Below are 19,483 nucleotides of genomic sequence, written 5' to 3'. Positions count from 1 at the left end.
CAAACAGGTCATCGACTCCACTAGAACACATAGACCCCATACTGTATATGCGTATCTTACTGCAAGGACCAACGCTTCTCCATGGGAAAGTTACTCCCCGACAATCAAGTCTTTTGCAAAACATTAACGTCCACATCGGCAATTCGCCACATATACCACATAAACAACGACCTGGCAGAGGAGAATATTAATTTTGTTGTTATTGGAAGCTTGCGACAGGGACCGACGTACCTGTAAGGCGAGAACTTGGAAGCCATGTCGAGCATTTCCTGCTCCGTCATGTATCTGCATGGCGTACGTCAGTACATGTTACACTGATGTGAGAGGGCATGATGAATAATACGTACTTCCACTTCCCGCCTTTACTCTTGAGTTTGTTCACATCGCGGCCCGCATATACGGCCATACCCCGTCTGCATACACGTCAGTCACGTTATTCGTGGAAGAAGTACACGCTGATTTCTCAAAAGAACGAACTCGACTCACTGTACACCCAGATCACCAGTCGAGAAAACGTCCATCCTCTTCAACCCAAAGCAAGCAAACATCTCCACACTCCATCGCCCTAAGCCCCTCACCGCTACTAGCTTCTCGATGAGTTCTTCGTCGCTGGCACTGACCAGCATCTCGGCTGATAGTTCGCCAGAAGCGAACTTCTCGGCTAGACCGTAGATGTACTCAGCCTTGCGCTGCGAGAGACCCGCTGTACGCAGCGTTGTAATGTCCTTTGTGAGGACTTGAGTGGGAGTTGGAAAGGAAGGGTGTGTGTCTGGGAAGAGGGCGGTGAACTTTGCGCGGATAGATGAGGCTGCTTGGCCTGATACCTGGGGGGAATGGTTAGTTCTGCATGTTCATTCTAAAGCCTTCTTCGTATAAGATTTGCGACGATACACCCCAGACTTCATCTACCAGCTTGCTCATGTCACTGTCTACATACCTGCTGTCCAATGATCCCCTTTCCCAACGACTCAAATGGTCTGACTACCTCCCTCAGCCCATCCGGACTAAAGATCCCGCATTGGTGCCCGCGCACCACCTTCTCAAGTTTAGGATCTGTCTTGATGAGAAAGTCTTCTGCGTCCTTCAGCAGATTGTCGATATCGGTGCTCGCGGGTGGAATGGCACCAACATCTGGTGGAACGAGTTCCTTCGCTTTCCGTTTCTTAGCTGGAGAAGGGTCGGTGGGTTTCGCGGGAGAGGATGCGTAGGCTTGCACCACGTGGGATCCATTGGGTGTGGCTAGGTGGGCATTTGTCGTGTGAGGCTCTGCTGGACGAGTAGTGGGATCTGAAGGTGACAATGCGGGGGCTGAAGAAAAGATACTGGCACCCGCGGGCGTCGGCGTGGAGGGTGGTAGTTTGAGTGGTGATTTTGATGACGCTGCCGATTTCGATGCCGTTTTACGCTTCTTGGGGAGCGGTGTCACAGGGAGGGGTGAAGTTGAATCTGCTGAGTCTACGACTTTGTCTCCATTGGTTTTCCCATCCACAGTAACCTTGTTCTTCGTCTCGTCTCGTGCTAATGGTGCAGATGCTGCTATGGCTTTGCGCTTCTTCGTGGGTACACTCGTCTTGCTAACTTTCTCATACTTTGCAACACCATTTTGAACTTCGGCATCTAATGGGGCTTGCGTAATACTGCTGGCGACGCGAGCGGAACGTCTCAAAGACATGGTGTGATGGTTGTACAGGTGGTTGAACGTTCTGGTGAATGGGATAATCTGACGTCATATGGTTAGGATCTGAGACGGCTGCGAGACTGCGACGACGTACTTTCTGCTTCAAAGCTCCTATTGCAAACATGAAAATGGTCACTGGGAGGATGTGTTGTCAGTTGCGCAAGTGGGGAGCTTGACGCGATGCGCGGGAAGCTATTCTTGAGCTGACGCCTGAGCACATGACATCGTGGCTGACAAAGCGCATTCCTCGTATGCGAGATGATCGGCATTTCATCCGCTCCATACAGAAGCATGGCGAAGTGAGAAACTGTACACGGTCGCGCAATGCACAACATTTTACGGATTTGCTTGCGTCCCCGTGTTTGGACATTTAGTTGTAGTTACCAAGAACGCGATAGAAACTTGGGATTCCCGTAGTCGGTGTCCCTATTTTAATAGCAGATGCTATAAAGTACTGCAGGATGGGCATCTGCGTGCAGAATAATACCAATGTCTTGAATCCAAGATGATTATTTCAATGAATGTTTTGCCTATCTATTAATTGTTAATGTTCCATCTGTTATCACGGCAATTCCATGTTTTGGGTCTCAATCGTGCAGTGTCTCATCACTTCAGGCCTGACTGTTCCCGTGAAGTGCATAGAACGTGCATGTCATTCATCGTTTTCCGGTTGTATCTGGGCGTTGCTTTCCGAAGCCAAACCTAAGCGTCTTGCCGTGGCCGCCTCCCCAATAAGTCGTTTCCCATGGATTGCGAGACGAATGCCCGCAACTGAGCGTGCGCGCATTCGTAAAAGCTCTTGGAATCATATGGTAAAAAAAAAGGAACGTGTTTCCAGACGCGACCGAGGGGAGTCCTGTACGAAATATGTTGATATGATACAATCTATTGCGCAGCCTCAGAATCGATCCACCAAGCTCCCAATTGATCGCCCAGACTCGATATATACATTCTAGTGTCCGGTGGCCTGGGCGGCGTTCTTCTGCCTCTTCTGGATGACCATGGCCTCGAGGTCCTCGCGCTCGGCCATCTCGGACTCGATCTCTGTGATGAGCTCGGCGAGGTATGGTGTGTCCTTTTGCATGGTCAGCATCTGGTATTCGGGGTATTAGCGATATCCCTACATCCTCGGGCTTAGTCCACTCCTCCTTGGGCAGAAGCTGGTGGGACATGGAGAGCTGCCGCAGATTAGCCACATTTGCCATGTCCTGTGTATCTTGTTCGGCAGTACCTGGAAAGCTCGGCGCAGACGGAAGACACGGTCGTAGGCCTCCTGTGGTCGGAGACGCTTCAGGGCGGTCTGAACTACGTCGTTCTCCTCGGGGAGCAAGTCATCGGCCCTGCATCACAAATCCCGTCAGCCCATTGATCCACACTCGGCTATGTTCTCCACGGCCTCCTTCTATATTCGTGTATAGACCGTATCCGGATCGGGGCTCCGTACCTCAGACCGAGCTGCCTGTAGCCGGCGGCGTTGCAGTACCAGTTGGCGAGCGGCTTCATCCAGCGCTGCAGCCACGGGCGCTTCATGATGTAGGGGGCGAGAGACGGGGCAGACATGATTGCGGGTGTTCGACGGCGTATCGGAGGGGTCGAGACGGGTGCTGTCGTCAATTGCAGTTTTGACGGTCGGAAGTGGTGAGGTCGTAATGCGAAAGAAGCGAACGCCAATAGGCCGGCGGGCAGCGCTTGGCCCGCAGCAGGCCTTGGTCTTAATCAGCGGCCTGTCCCCACCCGCCAGAGCAACTTCACTCGTGCTCCATCCTAGCTCTGACGTCTGCCCACAACCGCCTCCTCACACGCTCCCGAGCGCATATCCTGGCACGAGGCCCGCACGCGACTGAACGCTTTCACCACGACTCCCTCACCTGCCGTCCGCCTGTCAATGGAGCCGAACAATCGCTAGTCATCGTGTTACTCAAGTGCTGCGGGGTTTCCGCAACACTGAGGCACCGCACAGGGGACGACGGCCTGTATGCGTCCACCCCTCTCTTCCCGCCCTCTGAATCAAGCTCTCTAACAAGCCGGCAATGGCAGTACCCCTAATGTCGACACACGAACCCGCGCCGCCGTCCCCGCCTAACGTTCCCGACCGGTATGCGCCTTCCGCCGTGACAGTTGAACAGCGAGACATGTCCACCCCAAACCAACAGCGCACCTGGAGCTCTCCTGTCGCCGCCCTCGCCATCAGGGTTTCCAAACTCCCCGATAGCTCCGTCAATGCCTTGTGCGGAGCGTCTGCTGGAGTTGCTTCGGGCATAGTGACGTGCCCGCTCGATGTTATCAAAACCCGCCTGCAGGCGCAAGGCTCTTTCCGTCCGAGGACGTACACCGGGCCAACGCGCACAGTGTACAAAGGCCTCACCGGTACTGCGCGAGTGATATGGATCGAGGATGGCATCCGCGGCCTGTACCGAGGACTCGGGCCCATGCTGCTTGGATACATTCCGACCTGGGCCGTCTACATGAGCACTTACGAATCTACCAAAAACGTCCTCTATCCTCAAATGGGTTAGTTATACACATGGCCACCCAAGTTCCTGTTGCTGACAAGACTTGCGTCACAGAGAATAAATGGCTCGCTAGGACCATCGCCTCGTTGTTTGCTGGTGGCTGCTCGACGCTAGTCACCAATCCCATATGGGTCGTCAAGACGAGACTCATGTCCCAGGTCAGCGCCCGCGCATCGCCCGAACACCGGCCGCCATGGCACTACACAAGCACCTTTGACGCCTTTCGCAAAATGTACCTCAAGGAAGGCGTTGCCTCCTTCTACTCGGGACTTACACCTGCGCTCCTTGGCCTTACCCACGTCGCCATTCAGTTCCCGCTATACGAGTTTCTCAAGATGAAGTTTACTGGCCTGGAAATGGGCCAGACAGACAGCAAGACTGAGGATGTGCACTGGTTCGCCATTGCACTGGCAACAGTCTTGAGCAAGATGACGGCGACTTCGGCGACGTATCCACACGAAGTCTTGCGCACGCGCCTGCAAACACAGCAACGTTCGCTGCCCTCGCACTCCGACAATCATGTGTCGTTTCGAGGAGGTCAGCACGACCGATTCCATACCCGCCCTCCTGGCACGGCTTCGTCGGATGGAATGATAAACCTCCCCCGCTATCGCGGCATCTTGCGAACATGTACAGTCATCCTCCAAGAAGAGGGATGGAGAGCCTTTTACAATGGAATGGGCACCAATATGGTCCGTGCTGTACCTGCCGCAGTCACGACCATGTTGACATTCGAGTCGTTGAAGGCCGTCCACCAGAAGCTGAAGAACGAGGGTAAGAGGATAGAGCACGAGGTCGAGTGACGATAAGTATCTACAATTTGTCTCTCAGTCCACAGGAACCGATCGGCATCATTACTGGGCGTTTAGTCATGGGTTAGGAAGGGAGATATCCTAGTGAGCACCCCTGTTCTGTTTGTTCATACGTTTGTACGCACAGGGCAGCATTTTCGGGCACTGTCAGCATCAAAGCTTTGGCGTTTGTAGGGCAATATGGTTGATTTCCTATAGGCTGTCACAAGTGCGAGCAGATTTAGCACTTGGTTGAAGGCACCATTCGCATGATCATCTAAATATACTACTGGGAGAATATTGCCTTTAACAGGTGCTATGTTGCTAGGCCTCCGGAGTAAAATATGCCAACAGGGCGGTCAGCGTTGCAAACGCAGTGCCGCATACGCTGAAGTCATGAGCACCGCCAATAACGGTGAGTCGACGTGTCTACATTCTTCAGGGGAGCGAAGCCTCGTTCGCTGATGTCGGAATTGACAAACGCCTACGCTGCTCGCCATGGTTCTACGGTCATACAGGCGCACCCTCTCTGAAGCGTCCATGCTTCACGCGTTAAACTTCACACCCTTTGCTAGGCTATATCCCTTGTACCTAAATCATGTGCGCTGTCTTGGCTTTTCTGCTGGCACACTATCATGATTCCGTGTACCGCTCCCGTTGAGCCGCATATAAACCCACCGCCTATACCTGTCCGCAGCCAGTTACGAAACGGCTCAGCATATCAACAGAGGCTGCGCGCTATCATTTCTGAGCCTATGAGTGCGACAAGTGTTTCATCGTCTCCTGCCTCACGGACTCTTTTCGACGAACTTGACAGGGAGTTGACGGAGACACAACAGAGACTAGCCAGCGTGAGTCTGGAAGGGAGGGACATGAGTGACAACAGAGAGAGTCTGCTCTGGGATGATTGGAGGGAGAGTGATACGTCGACGGAAAGAGGGCTTAAGAGTGACAGCGGCGGTGCTTCTGAAGACTGCTGCTTGAGTGAACTCAAATCTGAAGCGAGTGATGGAGACAATTATCCCGAACCATTGAGACCAAGCGAGCGAAGCGGGCATGTTGTGGAGCAGATCGATGTGCAACGGCGCGTGCCGGCACAACGAGGAAGTCGCGACAGCCCACCTTCTGCCATCCACACTAATCACACAACCCGCTCTGACCACAGTTCATCATCCTCTGACTACAGTTCCCGAACGATGGACACCAAAGTGTCCGACTGGCTCGCACAAGGGTTCCGCTTTTCTGAATCTCATGAATCCGATTCTCCACGACAGGTCACCAGTAACTCTGATCGCCCCTTCCCTCCCAGACTCGCTGCCCTCTCACTTTTTCCACCAACGTCTCCATCGACCGGTAACAAAGAGTATACACCACCCGGAAGTCCTTTTGCTCGACCTGCCTGCCCGGTGTCCCCACTGAATAACGGAAGAGATGTTTACGGTAATTACATACCTTCAAACATGAAAGACTACTTCGCCCCGCAGTCGCCTCCAATGTCGCCCAATATACGAGCTATTCCTGAAAGCCGAGTCTCTTTAGAACATGGTAGATCGTCACCCATCGTGCATCTCCGTGGCGGTGGTTGGAATTTGAAGGGACTGTGGAAGACATCTGATACCGGAGGTTCTGATCAAAACCCTGGTTCAACTTCTATGCATCACCTTACTGGCAAGGATGCTATTGTGCGGGAATTACCAACAACTGATCACGCTGGGCGACCGGAAAGTCGAGCAGCGCGTAGTGTGCGATCACACTTCTCGACTACTCGTGATGGGAACGATACAAGGACAGCACAAGGAACGCCAGCCAGGCCATCGCCAATCGACACTAGACGATATGGTCAACACCCAAATGGAGGAGGCGATATCAGGCTAGGTTCGAATACGCCAGACTCTGCAGACACGGATGATAGTTCTGTTCCCCGAGCTCGTGCTGATGCAGTCTTGTATCAGTATTTTGGATCTCAGTTATCCCCACGCGTACCAAAATCCCCGGAGATCACATCATCCACCGTTCGAGCGCATCAGACAACTCATAACGGAGCTGATGTAAAAGTAAAGGATGGGCACCGCTTGCCTCCCATCGACAGGACTCTTGCACAACCCAATTCTCAAAGTGCGCTTTCCTCTCAGGATGACCACACGCGCGACTCTACAAGCCCCTCACGACCGGAAACAAAGACTATACATAGGCCATGGGATACTGTAAGATCAGAGGAGGCTCCGAATACTGATGACACAGCTCAAAGTCACGTATTTAGTCCGAGGGACAAGAAGAGATGGGATAGAAATAACCCTCCTCCGCCACCGAGACTCCCTCCACCAAATCCACCCAGGTACCTGCGAACTGATCTACCCGACGATGATGCTTCTGAATACACTGACGATAGCCATCAAGCCTCCTCTGTGGTATCTGCCAACACGAGGCATGATCAGCTGATTGACCTCTTGGATATAGGTCAGACCGATGTTTACAGGAGGGTTGAGCGTGAGCGCGAGATTCGACGTATACAAGCACAGAGAAAGTGGCACGATGAAGCGGATCGGAGACGCCATGTAGACATCAGGCGCCAGCAGGGATCGCGAGAGCCTGACCTGGACACTATCTTACCGGATGACAGCATCGCTGCACTAATGCGACGCCAGCAAACCGAAAGACGGCATGACTTGGAGCGCCCGGCAGCTGTTCAAGAGTATCGCCCTACCAGCTCACCGGCGCCTTCACAATACCTACCTCGTCACGGTCCTATCACAACTAAAACTCAGGCCATACCCCAACAGCAAAGCAACCGTATCCACACAATCGGTTACCCGTCTGTTGTGCCTGCCCCAGCAGCCTTCGAGCCCGCTTCCATCAAGCGAAAGCACTCCTTACAAACAGTCCTCTCCAAAGCAGGAAAACTTACACGCCTGATCCTCGCTGCTCCTTCGGATCCCAAATACAAGACGTATTCACAGCGACAGCATCCGGTAAAGCAATCAGGAATGAGCGCCGATGCCACTGGGTGGCCAAGGAATGGGAAAGCCTCTTCAGCAAACCATGGGATGTTCATGTCAACTCAAGCACCACAACAAAGGACTATGTTCAGCCGCGATCGGCCGCAGACTAGTGGAGATGATGCTAAGAGATCGGGCAGCAGGGGTTGGGAGCATCCGAGGGGCAGAAGAGCGAAGAAAGTCGAGAAGGCGGAGAGCAAGAGACGGAGAGGGAGGTGGGGAAGAAAAACAGATGAAGAGACGTCCACTGGAGATACTCAAGTCATCGACTTTGCGTCCCGAGACGCTGCTCGGTCGAAAGGTGCTACACGGCTTCAACACCCGCCTCGCGCACGTCCGCCATCACCCAAAGCTCTAACGCGAGCCGCTGAGCCTCCCGTCCCTGTTTTCAAGCCTTCCACGTATCACCAACAGGAACCTACTTTCATGCCCAGCGATGTAGCAGGTACGCCGCAAACAAGATTTGGCCCACCAGATCGCGAGGGAAAGTTATACGTCCGTCGCCGCGATGGAGAGGTCCTACCATTCAATCCTGCACTGGGATATCCGTACCACTTGCGTCTCAACACCTACTATGATCACAAGACGGTAGATGCTACGACAATGGCATGGCTAGAAGGCATTCGTGCACAAACCGATGCAATTCCTCATCCCGTCATCAACATGCGAGGCGGCGACGGTAGCATCTCTTCCAAACTGCGCTCCACGTATGGCGAAGCGAGCAGTTTGGCATCGCGCCATCACCTCCTGACATCAGCAGTAATGAGCCTGGATAGTGGTAACGAAACAGTTGGTGGTACCGATACAGACGCCCTACTTGTGTCGTCCACGCATCTCAGTTTAGGTCAGGTTACACACGAAGCTATTGCTGCAGTCAATGGCGCTCATGGAGATGAAGGGAACAACAGGCCTAGTTGTGATGAAGCCCACATGCGGTCGAGTTTCAGCACTGACTCCACAGTGGAGCTCAGGCGGGAGAAGAAGGACAAGGCGAGTGCCTGGCGGAACGAAGACCAAGCTAGGGCTATGGCTATTGCTATGCATGGTTTTGGGTAAGGGTATTCGGGCGTGGAAACTTCTCGGAATGATCATGGGATCTTAAACATGACAAAGTCTACGTGAATGAAGGAGGTTACTCGTTCATGGCTTCCCGTAGCTACAACAAACTGGCATGGAAGTCAGGTGACAATTCCATATGCATATCTGCAACAAAATCTTATACATATCTATATAACATCTCAAGAACGCCTCATTCTTGCCAAAACAGTGTGCTTGTTATACAGAGTTGAGATCATGTCCGGAAGCGCCATTCAATGCTAATCGGCCCAATCAAATCATCAATAATCGCAGTGATTATAGTCATAAAGCGAGCCCATACCCGCAGCCGTAAGCGCAAATTCTACAGTCTCGCTTCTATCCCAAAAGTACTCGCGCATCCACGTCGAAACCATATCGAGTGCTGAAACCGACGAGTTGCTCGACCAGACTTTTTCGTGGCGGGCCCAGGATGAATGCTGCCATAGCGTCTCCGGATACTGTTGCTGCAGCATTGGGAGTAGCGATCTGGGTGCTGCGGCTCGTGTGCCGTGTAAGATGCCGGCTTGGACGAGGGGATAGATTCCCGAGGCTATGCTCATGATGGCGATGAGATTGGGGTTTAGACATTGCGAGGTGAGGAAGGAGGTAGCTTCCACCGGCATTGCGGTGGATGAAAAAGATCCAGGAATGACGAGGATGTCGAATTGAGGCGCGTTGTCAAACGAGTTCTAGCTAGACGTCAGTCATAGTATTCGAAAAAAAGGTGAAGCGAATAGTGGGTAGGGGCTTGTGTTAACCTTTACCTCCCTGCCAGACTGTCAGAGATGACTACTTAAAGGCAGTCAAGACCAGGCGAATCCAGCGCGACCAAAAAGGTTGGCTCTTCTTGGCCAAAGGAGATGGCTGTTTGGAGGGTATGGATGGATGTGTGGGTGGTCGTGTCGATCGTGTTTCGATACGGAGCAATTCGAAGCTTAGCTCACCGTCACCGGCATTCGCGTGCCAGCCGTGACAGGAAAACTCCCCTCTCCGGTCACACTGACATATCGAATGTCAATTTCGTCCACGGCCTCGTCGATGGCTGCTGCCGTGGCGTGCATTCTGCTGATTCTGTTTCTTCCGACCATGGCGAGAAGGTCAAGTGCGACTAGGTCGGCTAGTTGAACTTGGTCGTTGCTGAGTACCAGCACGCCGATGCGTAATGAGGATTTTGAAGGAGGTGCATAGTGGATGTTGAGGTCTTCTTCAGAGGTTGATGAGGTGGTGCAGAAATAGAAGAGGTCGGCCTGACTCGGAAAGGATATTGCGCTTCTTGGTGGAGACGGCATGAGGATATGTGACGGTCGGTATGATAGAGTGGAGAATGAAGTTGACTGATGGCTAGGTGTTTTGCTCAAATGAGCTGATATGTATGGCAATGTTACCGTGCGGCCTCAGGATGGCTTTATACACTCCAGGCCGTAAGCTCTCGTACATCCCTGAAACTAAGGTAGCAGTGAACAGGGCAAGAGTATTGTCAAGCGTCATACGGATACGCATCCCCCACTGTATGATGATCTGCATTAGTGAGGTACGGCTCAGCCCCTTGGAAGCTTGCTGACTCAGTCCGGTTAGAAGCCGTTCGTGAACCGACTGCTCCCGAGCAGACTCGCTATCGTGCAGCAAGGCGTATACAGGCCCATATCGCACCGCTTTGCGTTTGAATCATGTTGAATACGTGTATCGCCTATGGTCGCTCCAGTTTAGATGTGGCTGCCTGTCCTTCACCTCGTAAACTGCCGTGATGAGAGACTAGGCATCGCAATTCGCATCCATGCCAGTGGTCGAACGCGTTCGGTAGGCGGCACGCGTAACGGGAGCGCCGAAGACGCGGATAAGCACTTGAACGTATTGAAACAACTTCAAGATGATTAGACGGTGGCTGTGAGCGGAGTTAAAGGAAGAAGTCGGAGAAGTTCAGATTGAGCTCGAGGCTAAGAGGTCCGGCGGAGCGCCTTACGGCTCAGGCACCAGATTTTGCTGGTCAGCTGTCGCAGAATTACATCAGGGCCGGAGATTTGCTGTGACCAAGATAGCAATGGGAATTGTAATGGGTGAGCTTGGATACGGTGGCTTCTCGATGATGCGTGGCGACCCGGCTTCAGCTCGTGGCATGTGACGTCTGCGCACCGCTTGGGCCAGGAGCAATCTGGTGGAACACCGAAATGCCGCGACGCTGGAGGACTGTGATGGCGCGTGTGCACCGCTCTTTGGGACTCTACCGTTAGCCTTCAAAACACTTCATATGTTCTACACTGTTCATGTATTGATGATCATCGCGCCCGAAGGCGACTTTGGTTCTTCACATAGTCAGGTGTGGGTCAGGGTGGGAGGGTATTCTTCATTCATTCGCTGCATCTACAGAATCGCACCAGATGTAGAGGGCCGTGGCGGCAGCTCAGAGCTTGCACGCAAACACAGCCGTGAAATCCATCGCTCGTTGACCCAAAAACAATATATCAAAAGCTTGTCGTAGGTGCATGCTACGTTGCACTCTCTAGATGTCCTTGGCCTCACCGTCGGCCTCACCGGACTTGACGGTCTTGCCAGTCTTCTTGATCTTCTCGAGGACGGTGTCGTAGGATAGCGAGTCGGCAGCGGTGATCTCGGCGGTCTGGTTCTCGAGCGAGACGTTGTAGGACTCAACACCTGTGGAGTAGTCAGAACTTGATCCCGGACCACCGGCGCGTGCTGCTTTTCGCAGCACATGGCTACTAGATGGGAAACTGACCCTCGAGCTTCTTGAGAACGCGCTCGATAGCGCCAGAGCAGCCGCCGCAGCTCATGGCAACGTTGAACTTGTAGGTGTGCGTCATTGTGTGGGAGCTTGTAGGTGGTGTTGGTGGTAAAGTCCTAGGTTCAGTGCGGGTCGCAGGGCTTCGATGTGGCGTGGTTGTGTTTGTTTGATAACCGCAAAGAGAGGAGCTATGACTAGTATATATAGGTATCACTAGCGGAAGGACCTGACGAAGAGCGGATGAGCAAGTTTCAAGATGGTGGTGCAATTCGGCTAGATTGTTATAGATTGTGGTCGCGCCCCGCTGACATATTGAGCCTCCATCACGACATTTCCGGGTTATGGAACCGCGCGCGCCTCAGCCATGTATGTACAATGTCCGTGTCTCGTTTGACATGGCGATACTTTGGTGGCATGAAACATGCTCATTGAGGGTCCTGGGGCAGACGCCTGGGTTTGCTCGCTGATGCTTCGACATGGGGACATGGTGTCCTGGGCGCGGTGCCTCGTAAATTGCCATGTCCAAGTATCGCATGTGCTGAGCCCGTTCCTGCAGGTGAATTGCTGAACCCTGAGGCCGCGCCCGCCCCACGTTGGCTAGCGCGGGGCTCAAGCTGCATCCCTCACACGCCCAACCGCTTGGGCGGTGACGTCGCCCACTGCCGACTGTAAACACGGCCAAACATTTCTTGTCCACGGCTTCGTGAGTACGACCAGCCAGCCCGAAGACGACACAACCCGCACCATGGCCAGCAACATCCTGTTCCTTCCGTTCCGGCGCTCACACTCTGTGAACCTCACCGACGCCATCAAGCAGTACATATCCTCCAAATATGATCAGCATCCCGATATGTTCACCAAAGACCTCGAGACAATCGAGAAGCTGCGGTCCGTCGCCACACACGCCCAAGAACCCCATCCGAGCAACATCCCGAAGCTGCAGCAGTACGCGGCGCAGCTGATATGGCTGAGTGGAAAGTTCCCCATCGACATCGGCGTAGAGTTTCCCTGGTATCCTGCGCTGGGATACAACACGAGCCGCCCGACATCGCGCAACAACCTCCGCTTCGAACTCGCGAATATCATGTTCAACCTCGCGGCCATGTACTCCCAGCTGGCCATGTCGTCGAATCGAAGCACACCAGACGGGCTGAAAATGGCAGCCAACAACTTTTGCCTCGCGGCCGGAGTCTTGTCACACTTGAGGAATACTATCCTGCCGGAGCTACGGACAGAGCCACCCGAAGACATGGACCTCATGACACTCGAGTGCTTGGAAAAGCTCATGCTAGCTCAAGGGCAGGAGTGCTTCTGGCAGAAGGCTGTCAAGGACGGCATGAAGGACGCGACCATCGCCAAACTAGCCGCTCGCGTTTCCGATCTATACAACGAGGCGGGAGACGCAGGCATACAATCGGACGCTATCAGCAGCGAGTGGATACATCATATGACGGCGAAACACCACCACTTTGCGGCTGCTGCACAATACCGTGCAGCCTGCGATTCTCTCGAGAAGCGCAAGTATGGCGAAGAGGTTGCACGGCTACGCGACAGTCTTACGTGCGTCAACGAGGCTCTCAAGGAGCAGCGCTACATCAACAAAGTTGTGCTTGCAGACCTCAACGGCTTGAAGAATCGGATAACGGAGGACCTGAAGCGGGCCGAAAAGGACAATGACATGATCTACTTGCTACCTGTACCACCAAAGGCAGAGCTTAAAATCCTCGATCGAGCCAACATGGTAGTCTCGAGAGTCCCCAAGGAGATAGCCGAGTCCAATTCGATGCTGGGAGAGCGCGGCGAGCTTGGCCCAGCACTCTTCTCCAAGCTGGTGCCGTACTCGGTGCATCTAGCTGCTAGCATCTACGTAGACCGCCGGGATCGATTAGTCAACGGTACCATCGTAGAAGAGCTAGAGTCATTGACAAATAAGATTCACGAGGTACTCCGCAGCTTAAACTTGCCTGGCTCCTTGCAGGCTCTTGAGAAGCCACTAGGACTTCCCCCTGGTCTTGTAGCACACGCTGAGGAGATCCGTCAACAAGATGGCATCAACCGCCTTTTGCGCTCAATGGAGGATACGAAGAAGCTCATGTACACCGACCAGGCTATATATCAAGAAGGTGTCGATATTCTGAGGTCCGAAGCGACAGAGGACGAAGGCGCACGACGCAAGTTTGGCACCGAACGCTGGACACGGCCGCCCGCAGAGCAAGCCGCGCCTAAGCTCTATGCCCAGATCAACGAAATTGACGGCTACTTCAAGGCTGCCACTAACAGCGATAATATTGTGAAGACGAAATTGAAGGAGAATGAGCACTTCATACGGCTGCTCAGTGGACCAGATCACGAACTCGAAAACTATGTCCCAAGCGGCCGGAGACCTGCCATCACTGGCGATGTTGAGCGCGAGGCCGGTAAGCTCCGTGGCAGCTTCAATGAAGTCAGCAGGCTCGAGAGTAGGCGACGGCGGAAGATTGAGGCCTTGCGGACAAAGGCGAAGCAGGACGACATAAGTAAGTTCCACGCATCCCTACGTGCGCCATATCCTGACAGCAGGCTAGATCCGGAGCTCTTGCGCGAAGCCGCTCGCTTAGAACGGGAGTACCCTATGCAGACAATCGAGGCTGTGCAGTTTGAAGGGCTTTTCGACAAGCGTCTTCAGATGTACGATGCCGACCAAGACATGATCCAAGAAGAAGAGAAGGAGCAGGCAGAAGCTATCAAGCGGCTGCAAGACGCAAACGCGGCGTTCTTGATCGCTCGTCGGGGCGATCAATCCACCAAGAAGCGTGAGCAAGCGTTGCAGAATTTAGAAAACGCATACTTCAAGTACAAGGAGATCATCTCGAATCTCGACGTTGGGCGAAAGTTCTACAATGACCTAGCTAAGATCGTAAATCGATTTCGGGATGAGGCGCGCACTTTTGCTTACAATCGCAAGTCAGAAGCGTCACATCTAGAAAGGTATGCAGATGCAACGACTAGTTCCAACGCCTGTGCTAATGGATACAGCGATCTCACTACTCGAATGAGCTCCCTCGGCCTCCAGCAAGCAACGACGAACTCATTACATCAGCAGAAAGCGGCAGATGCACAGAACCCGCATTATGGTGCGACTGCACATGCGGAAGAACCTTTGGCAGCTCCGACGCCCACGAGAGCAAATGTACCCCCGCCGTCTGGTATGTGGACACCAGAAGTTGGAATCCGGTTTGGTGGGGTGCCTACATCATCCGGGAACGCTCGACCATCTGCTGGTCCTCCACAAGATGGGAGGTGGGACCCTGCACAAGGCCTAAAGTTTGGGTAGATTTGGCTGGCCTAAAGCGTCATGCTATTAGGAAAAGTAGTATATGGTCGAGATGTGGACAAGATGCACATGCACTTGCGCGGCTCTGCGAAAGCACATGATTGGCACCAAGTGTGCTATTATTATCGTAGCAAAGTAATGCATCTCACAACGTTGTCGAGCATAGGAGCGAGGGCTTGGTTTGTGGGGACATGGGAGTACGCCTTGAGAAAGTGCGCCTTGCGACGTTGGTTCGAGCGAGGCAGTGCAGAGAACACTCAGTGGGCCTACGGGTAATGACCTCAGGGACGCGACGGCTCGCCGAATGGCCTTCGCGCCAAAGAATCGCGCGGTGTGTGAAATTGGGCCAGTAGTATTGCCTGTCGGATTGGTCGCCGAGGGTGTGATTCGAACGTTTTGTGACGGCTCGGCATCACTTTGATGTTCTCGAGCGGTGTCGTCGACCGCCCGCTGTAGCCGGCTATTAGACGCTTCACCAATGGACGGCCCGCGTGAATGTGCGCAAGCTAAGTCGTTGTATAAGGCTGGGGCTGAGTGGGCAGTTGTACACAGTGATTCCCCAAGACCGAATGCCAGTAGCGGTCAGCTCTATTCCACCGAACCTAAACTCGCGAATTGCTTTGCGACTATCACGCGACAACGATCCACGTCGGCCAGCGCGTATCTCTCTCAGGGACTCGCAGCCGCGCTTGCTTGTCGCCATTGCTACAGCCAACGTCCAGCTCCCTCGCCCGCGTTGCTCCCGACGTCATCACCGGCGGGCAGAAGAACAACGCATAACGCATCCCCTAGCTCATGGTTTCACGTCTCTCAAGAGCCTGAAACCAAGGAACACACAAGGAACTTTGCAGCGGGCTCTCCCATTGCGGGGCTAATTATAGCGGACTAGGCCGCTTCCAGCGCCGTCGCTCTTCGTGAGGTGGGCTGTGTCCTGCGACCGACGACTACACTGCGCCTCCTTCACACTCACCAGCCTCAGCAGACAAGCCAGTAACCCGACGACATTGCGTGTTCCTGGAGGACATTGGACCACTCACAGTCGGCCGTTGATTCTTGGTGTCTACGAAGCTCTCCACGTTGGCCCAAGCGCGGGCTCCAGGGCTCCCTCCTCCACATCCCACCTATTCTTGGGCACACGCGAATCCAGTACCTACATCATGGATATCCAACAGCGAGGGCGCTCTCCCTCAGTAGGCCAGCGCATTCATAAGGCACACTCTCCCTCGCCCAGCCCACATGCGCCCTTCCAGCACCAGCACAACGTCGGCCTGGGCTTCGATCCTGCTCAAGACCCATCCTCGTACGCCGTCACCAGCGCGGGGTTGAACAACACGCACTTCCTCACCACGACCCAAGGCCAGCCATTCCCCCAGCAGAACACCTTTGCCGACCCGAGTTTCTTCCAAGCCACGCAGAACATCTCGCAGCACAACACTCCGCAATTCGGCCCCCAAGGCAGCAACATCTCGCCCGACCCACTCGACATCGCCAACTCCACCAACGCCGACTACGCCAACTTCTTCCAGGCCAACGATCTCGGCCAGAACCAGTCGCTGCCGTCGTATCTTGGGAATACGCTTGACCCGCACATGCTTGACAGCCAGTCGCAACACAATCAGTCCATCGACCCTTCCGATCTTATGCACCAGATGGCAGCCACACAGCACAACGCGCCTACCCCGCCGCACCTGCTGCCCAGCATGAACAACCACCATTCCCCGAGCCCACATGCTTCGCCGAACCTGAACCAAGGCCCCTTCAGATCACCCGGCCATTCGCGACACACATCGTTAGACCCCAGCGCAGCCTACGGTCAGATTACGGAATGGGGGCAGATGGCGGGCGGGTTTGGCCAGCACCGGTCGAGGTCTAGGGGCAACAGCGACGCTGCGTCCTCTGTGCACGCATCGTCGGTGCACAACTCGCCGTACCTGCACCACCAGGACAGCTTGGACAATGAGCAGCCGTCGCCCCTCATCAACGCACAGAACGACCCCCAGCTGTTCCAGGACCCTGTTCCAGGATTTGATCGATTCAACTTGAACAGCAGCAATGCGCACATGAGCGCGGGTAATAGTCCTCACATCTCGCCTCGTCTGCTTCCGCAGAATCAACAAGTCCTCCCTCCATTCCAGCCCGACACCTTTGGTCTCAACCAAAACCTGAACCCGTATGCGCCTCCAGATATGAATAGCTACCCAGGTCAAGCGGAGCCGTTCCCCTCCTTGAACCAACCTGTGCCTGAGTTTGGCCAGGCCGACGCCATGTCACCGCCGGAAATCAACATTGACTTCGCACCGCCTTCACGGCAAGCAAGCTTTGAGCCACCCAAGCCCGAGCATCAAATAGATGCGCTGAGTCCGCCAGACAGATGTAAGCAGTCCAACGAAACTAATCAACCATCTCTAACAGCGAAACAGCACGCAGCCGGAACAGAACCCGCGCCAGATCCGATCCCTTCAGCAGTGCTAGCTCGCGTGCATCAACACCAGGCTCGGACGTGAACCGCTCACTTTCCCCTCACGCTGCCAAGTCTCGTTCTCCTTCGCCCTCGAATAAATCCTCGCGCCGTTCTTCTACATCAAGCGTGCCCAATCGCGACTACATCTTGGATCTCGCAGATCCGTCGCGGCCTGCGCCCGCGGATGGCTCCAACCCAAAGCGCACACAGAAGCATCCGGCAACCTTCCAGTGCACGCTGTGTCCAAAGCGCTTCACTCGCGCCTACAACCTCCGATCGCATCTGCGAACACATACGGACGAGCGTCCGTTTGTGTGCAGTGTCTGTGGGAAGGCCTTTGCGCGCCAGCACGATCGCAAGCGACATGAAGGTCTCCATTCGGGCGAGAAGAAGTTTGTCTGCCGTGGCAACCTCAAGAATGGCAACAACTGGGGCTGCGGTCGGCGTTTTGCCCGTGCGGATGCTCTTGGACGTCACTTCCGATCTGAGGCAGGCCGAGTGTGCATCCGTCCGCTACTCGAAGAGGAGGCGCGCGAGAAGGGTGAATGGGATGGCCAAAACCAGCAGTTAAACAATGGCAATGGCATGTTCGCACCAATGCCAGCTCAAAACTTTGGTAGCATGATGCCCGGGCAAACTGGCTTCGAGTCGTTCCCTCAGGCTGGTGGCATGCAAGCCCCACAGCCGTTCCTGCCTGCTGCCATTCTCGCTCAGTACCCAGCACTCGCGGGCATTCAGTGGGATCAGCTCCCGGCCGGGCCGCCTGATGACGATGGCGATATTAGCGGTCGCAGCAGTTTCGATGCTTCTAGTGGAGGCGAGTACTTCGAAGAAGAGAGCGACTACCAGCAGGGCGGTCAACAGCCCATGTACGCTGGTGGAAACAACAGCGGGTGGGTGAGCGACTCGTACGATGGACGCTAACCTTCCTTCTTCACGCTCTCCTTTCTCTGGTGGCCCTCATCTCTTTACGATTCTGCAACGCATTCACGACTTGTTTCTACGAACCATGTGCGCCTGTGCCTTCTGTCAATTCATGTTCTTGTTTGGATACCACTTTCATTGCTTCGTACGCGCCCAAGGGTCATTGATACCCCCGGATTGGAGACTATCAGGGAGTTTTATTTTGGAGATTATGGGCCTCGACGCCTGCTTGTAGCCGTCTTTGCTCAGTGGCGTTCTAGTGTTTGATTTAGACGGGAGTATATACCACACGAAATGCGGCTTCAAGCTTTCACTTTGATCCTTCGTTATTTGAGATGTGATGTGACTGGTGCCTTGGCTACGCTGAAAATTATCTTGATGTATGTAACTTCACTTATGCAGCATGGGTCACCAGACGAAGATCGGATCTGATTGTTCCTTCAGTCGAGCCTGATTTGCAACGGGTATTCGCCTGTGTTGCTGTACCACACGCATGTCAAAGCAGGTATGCGAGAGTTTTTGGCATGCTTACCGCTTGCACATTTCGTAGGACATGTGGGAATACGTGCCAAGGGGAAGATGCTCGTCATAAGCTGGTCTTTGTGTTATATGCGTCCTAGTCTTCACGTCTTATAACTCCGAACATGCAGAGCCAAAGACGCTATTTCCTGCAAAATGTGAATTTTAAAAATGTAATGTGCAAATAGTTATAAAAATCGAACAATCACGTAGAAGACATAGTTTCCACGTGCTTTGCAACAGCAAAAAAGGAGAGTGGGCCTGACCGGGATTCGACTTCACAAACGTTAGATTCTAAACTTCACACATTCAAGACTGTGCAACTTACACCCGGGGCCTGTCACATAACAGATACTCTGTATCCAGGAGAAGTTTCCCGAAGCGACAATCATACCACTAGACCATCAGGCCGACTTTTGTCTTGTTGATGACAAATTTTGAAAGTAAATAATACTCAGCCTTAGCCATAACGTC

At 53.8% G+C, this 19,483-nt stretch overlaps 8 protein-coding genes across 8 annotated transcripts; 4 read left to right on the top strand and 4 right to left on the bottom strand.

Moving 5' to 3' along the window:
* Positions 1–64: 64 nt before the first annotated feature.
* Positions 65–1,956, bottom strand: BKA58DRAFT_123833 (DNA glycosylase). The gene is made up of 5 exons (XM_046164219.1): positions 1,773–1,956; positions 938–1,720; positions 487–824; positions 348–413; positions 65–285 (listed from the first exon to the last, which is right to left on the bottom strand). The coding sequence occupies exons 1-5, from the start codon at positions 1,800–1,802 to the stop codon at positions 105–107; spliced, it is 1,398 nt and encodes a 465-aa protein (XP_046027516.1). The 5' UTR covers positions 1,803–1,956; the 3' UTR covers positions 65–104.
* A 208-nt stretch (positions 1,957–2,164) lies between these two features.
* On the bottom strand, positions 2,165–3,320 carry BKA58DRAFT_380001 (ubiquinol-cytochrome c reductase complex 14 kDa protein). Its single transcript, XM_046169862.1, has 4 exons — positions 3,123–3,320; positions 2,910–3,018; positions 2,803–2,856; positions 2,165–2,753 (listed from the first exon to the last, which is right to left on the bottom strand). The coding sequence occupies exons 1-4, from the start codon at positions 3,236–3,238 to the stop codon at positions 2,631–2,633; spliced, it is 402 nt and encodes a 133-aa protein (XP_046027515.1). The 5' UTR covers positions 3,239–3,320; the 3' UTR covers positions 2,165–2,630.
* Positions 3,321–3,398: 78 nt separating this feature from the next.
* On the top strand, positions 3,399–4,994 carry BKA58DRAFT_454454 (calcium-binding mitochondrial carrier protein Aralar2; the record flags this gene model as incomplete). Its single annotated transcript, XM_046174515.1, has 2 exons — positions 3,399–4,189; positions 4,246–4,994. The coding sequence occupies exons 1-2, from the start codon at positions 3,709–3,711 to the stop codon at positions 4,992–4,994; spliced, it is 1,230 nt and encodes a 409-aa protein (XP_046027514.1). The 5' UTR covers positions 3,399–3,708.
* Positions 4,995–5,306: 312 nt separating this feature from the next.
* BKA58DRAFT_123723 (uncharacterized protein) lies at positions 5,307–9,512 on the top strand. Its single transcript, XM_046164217.1, has one exon. The coding sequence runs from the start codon at positions 5,618–5,620 to the stop codon at positions 9,032–9,034; it is 3,417 nt and encodes a 1,138-aa protein (XP_046027513.1). The 5' UTR covers positions 5,307–5,617; the 3' UTR covers positions 9,035–9,512.
* BKA58DRAFT_123800 (putative amidotransferase-domain-containing protein) lies at positions 9,175–10,553 on the bottom strand. Its single transcript, XM_046164218.1, has 2 exons — positions 10,000–10,553; positions 9,175–9,744 (listed from the first exon to the last, which is right to left on the bottom strand). The coding sequence occupies exons 1-2, from the start codon at positions 10,342–10,344 to the stop codon at positions 9,316–9,318; spliced, it is 774 nt and encodes a 257-aa protein (XP_046027512.1). The 5' UTR covers positions 10,345–10,553; the 3' UTR covers positions 9,175–9,315.
* Positions 10,554–11,382: 829 nt separating this feature from the next.
* Positions 11,383–12,031, bottom strand: BKA58DRAFT_379993 (heavy metal-associated domain-containing protein). The gene is made up of 2 exons (XM_046169861.1): positions 11,787–12,031; positions 11,383–11,704 (listed from the first exon to the last, which is right to left on the bottom strand). Exons 1-2 carry the CDS (start codon positions 11,869–11,871, stop codon positions 11,553–11,555), a joined length of 237 nt encoding a protein of 78 aa, XP_046027511.1. The 5' UTR covers positions 11,872–12,031; the 3' UTR covers positions 11,383–11,552.
* A 420-nt stretch (positions 12,032–12,451) lies between these two features.
* BKA58DRAFT_123701 (BRO1-like domain-containing protein) lies at positions 12,452–15,344 on the top strand. Its single transcript, XM_046164215.1, has 3 exons — positions 12,452–14,308; positions 14,357–14,759; positions 14,808–15,344. The coding sequence occupies exons 1-3, from the start codon at positions 12,538–12,540 to the stop codon at positions 15,103–15,105; spliced, it is 2,472 nt and encodes an 823-aa protein (XP_046027510.1). The 5' UTR covers positions 12,452–12,537; the 3' UTR covers positions 15,106–15,344.
* Positions 15,345–16,049: 705 nt separating this feature from the next.
* On the top strand, positions 16,050–18,952 carry BKA58DRAFT_123703 (C2H2 type zinc finger domain-containing protein). Its single transcript, XM_046164216.1, has 2 exons — positions 16,050–17,478; positions 17,526–18,952. The coding sequence occupies exons 1-2, from the start codon at positions 16,263–16,265 to the stop codon at positions 18,488–18,490; spliced, it is 2,181 nt and encodes a 726-aa protein (XP_046027509.1). The 5' UTR covers positions 16,050–16,262; the 3' UTR covers positions 18,491–18,952.
* The last annotated feature ends 531 nt before the right edge of the window (positions 18,953–19,483 follow it).

Source organism: Alternaria rosae (assembly GCF_020736505.1).
Source record: "Alternaria rosae strain MPI-PUGE-AT-0040 chromosome Unknown BKA58scaffold_3, whole genome shotgun sequence".
Lineage (NCBI taxonomy): Eukaryota > Fungi > Ascomycota > Dothideomycetes > Pleosporales > Pleosporaceae > Alternaria > Alternaria rosae.
Note: the sequence above shows the minus strand (reverse complement) of the source record. Positions and strands in the feature narration are given on the sequence as shown.

Coding starts and splice junctions, on each gene's coding strand:
- BKA58DRAFT_123833 (XM_046164219.1), bottom strand. CDS start 1,802: ATGTTTGCAATAGGAGCTTTGAAGCAGAAA. Junction 1,721..1,772: donor TAGGAGCTTTGAAGCAGAAA/GTACGTCGTCGC, acceptor ATATGACGTCAG/ATTATCCCATTCACCAGAAC. Junction 414..486: donor ACTGGTGATCTGGGTGTACA/GTGAGTCGAGTT, acceptor ACGTGTATGCAG/ACGGGGTATGGCCGTATATG.
- BKA58DRAFT_380001 (XM_046169862.1), bottom strand. CDS start 3,238: ATGTCTGCCCCGTCTCTCGCCCCCTACATCATGAAGCGCCCGTGGCTG. Junction 2,857..2,909: donor GTCTGCGCCGAGCTTTCCAG/GTACTGCCGAAC, acceptor AATCTGCGGCAG/CTCTCCATGTCCCACCAGCT. Junction 2,754..2,802: donor AGTGGACTAAGCCCGAGGAT/GTAGGGATATCG, acceptor ACCATGCAAAAG/GACACACCATACCTCGCCGA.
- BKA58DRAFT_123723 (XM_046164217.1), top strand. CDS start 5,618: ATGATTCCGTGTACCGCTCCCGTTGAGCCGCATATAAACCCACCGCCT.
- BKA58DRAFT_123800 (XM_046164218.1), bottom strand. CDS start 10,344: ATGCCGTCTCCACCAAGAAGCGCAATATCCTTTCCGAGTCAGGCCGAC. Junction 9,745..9,999: donor GCACGCGAATGCCGGTGACG/GTGAGCTAAGCT, acceptor ACGTCTAGCTAG/AACTCGTTTGACAACGCGCC.
- BKA58DRAFT_379993 (XM_046169861.1), bottom strand. CDS start 11,871: ATGACGCACACCTACAAGTTCAACGTTGCCATGAGCTGCGGCGGCTGC. Junction 11,705..11,786: donor CGTTCTCAAGAAGCTCGAGG/GTCAGTTTCCCA, acceptor ACTACTCCACAG/GTGTTGAGTCCTACAACGTC.
- BKA58DRAFT_123701 (XM_046164215.1), top strand. CDS start 12,538: ATGGCCAGCAACATCCTGTTCCTTCCGTTCCGGCGCTCACACTCTGTG. Junction 14,309..14,356: donor GGCGAAGCAGGACGACATAA/GTAAGTTCCACG, acceptor ACAGCAGGCTAG/ATCCGGAGCTCTTGCGCGAA. Junction 14,760..14,807: donor GAAGCGTCACATCTAGAAAG/GTATGCAGATGC, acceptor TAATGGATACAG/CGATCTCACTACTCGAATGA.
- BKA58DRAFT_123703 (XM_046164216.1), top strand. CDS start 16,263: ATGGATATCCAACAGCGAGGGCGCTCTCCCTCAGTAGGCCAGCGCATT. Junction 17,479..17,525: donor GCTGAGTCCGCCAGACAGAT/GTAAGCAGTCCA, acceptor ACAGCGAAACAG/CACGCAGCCGGAACAGAACC.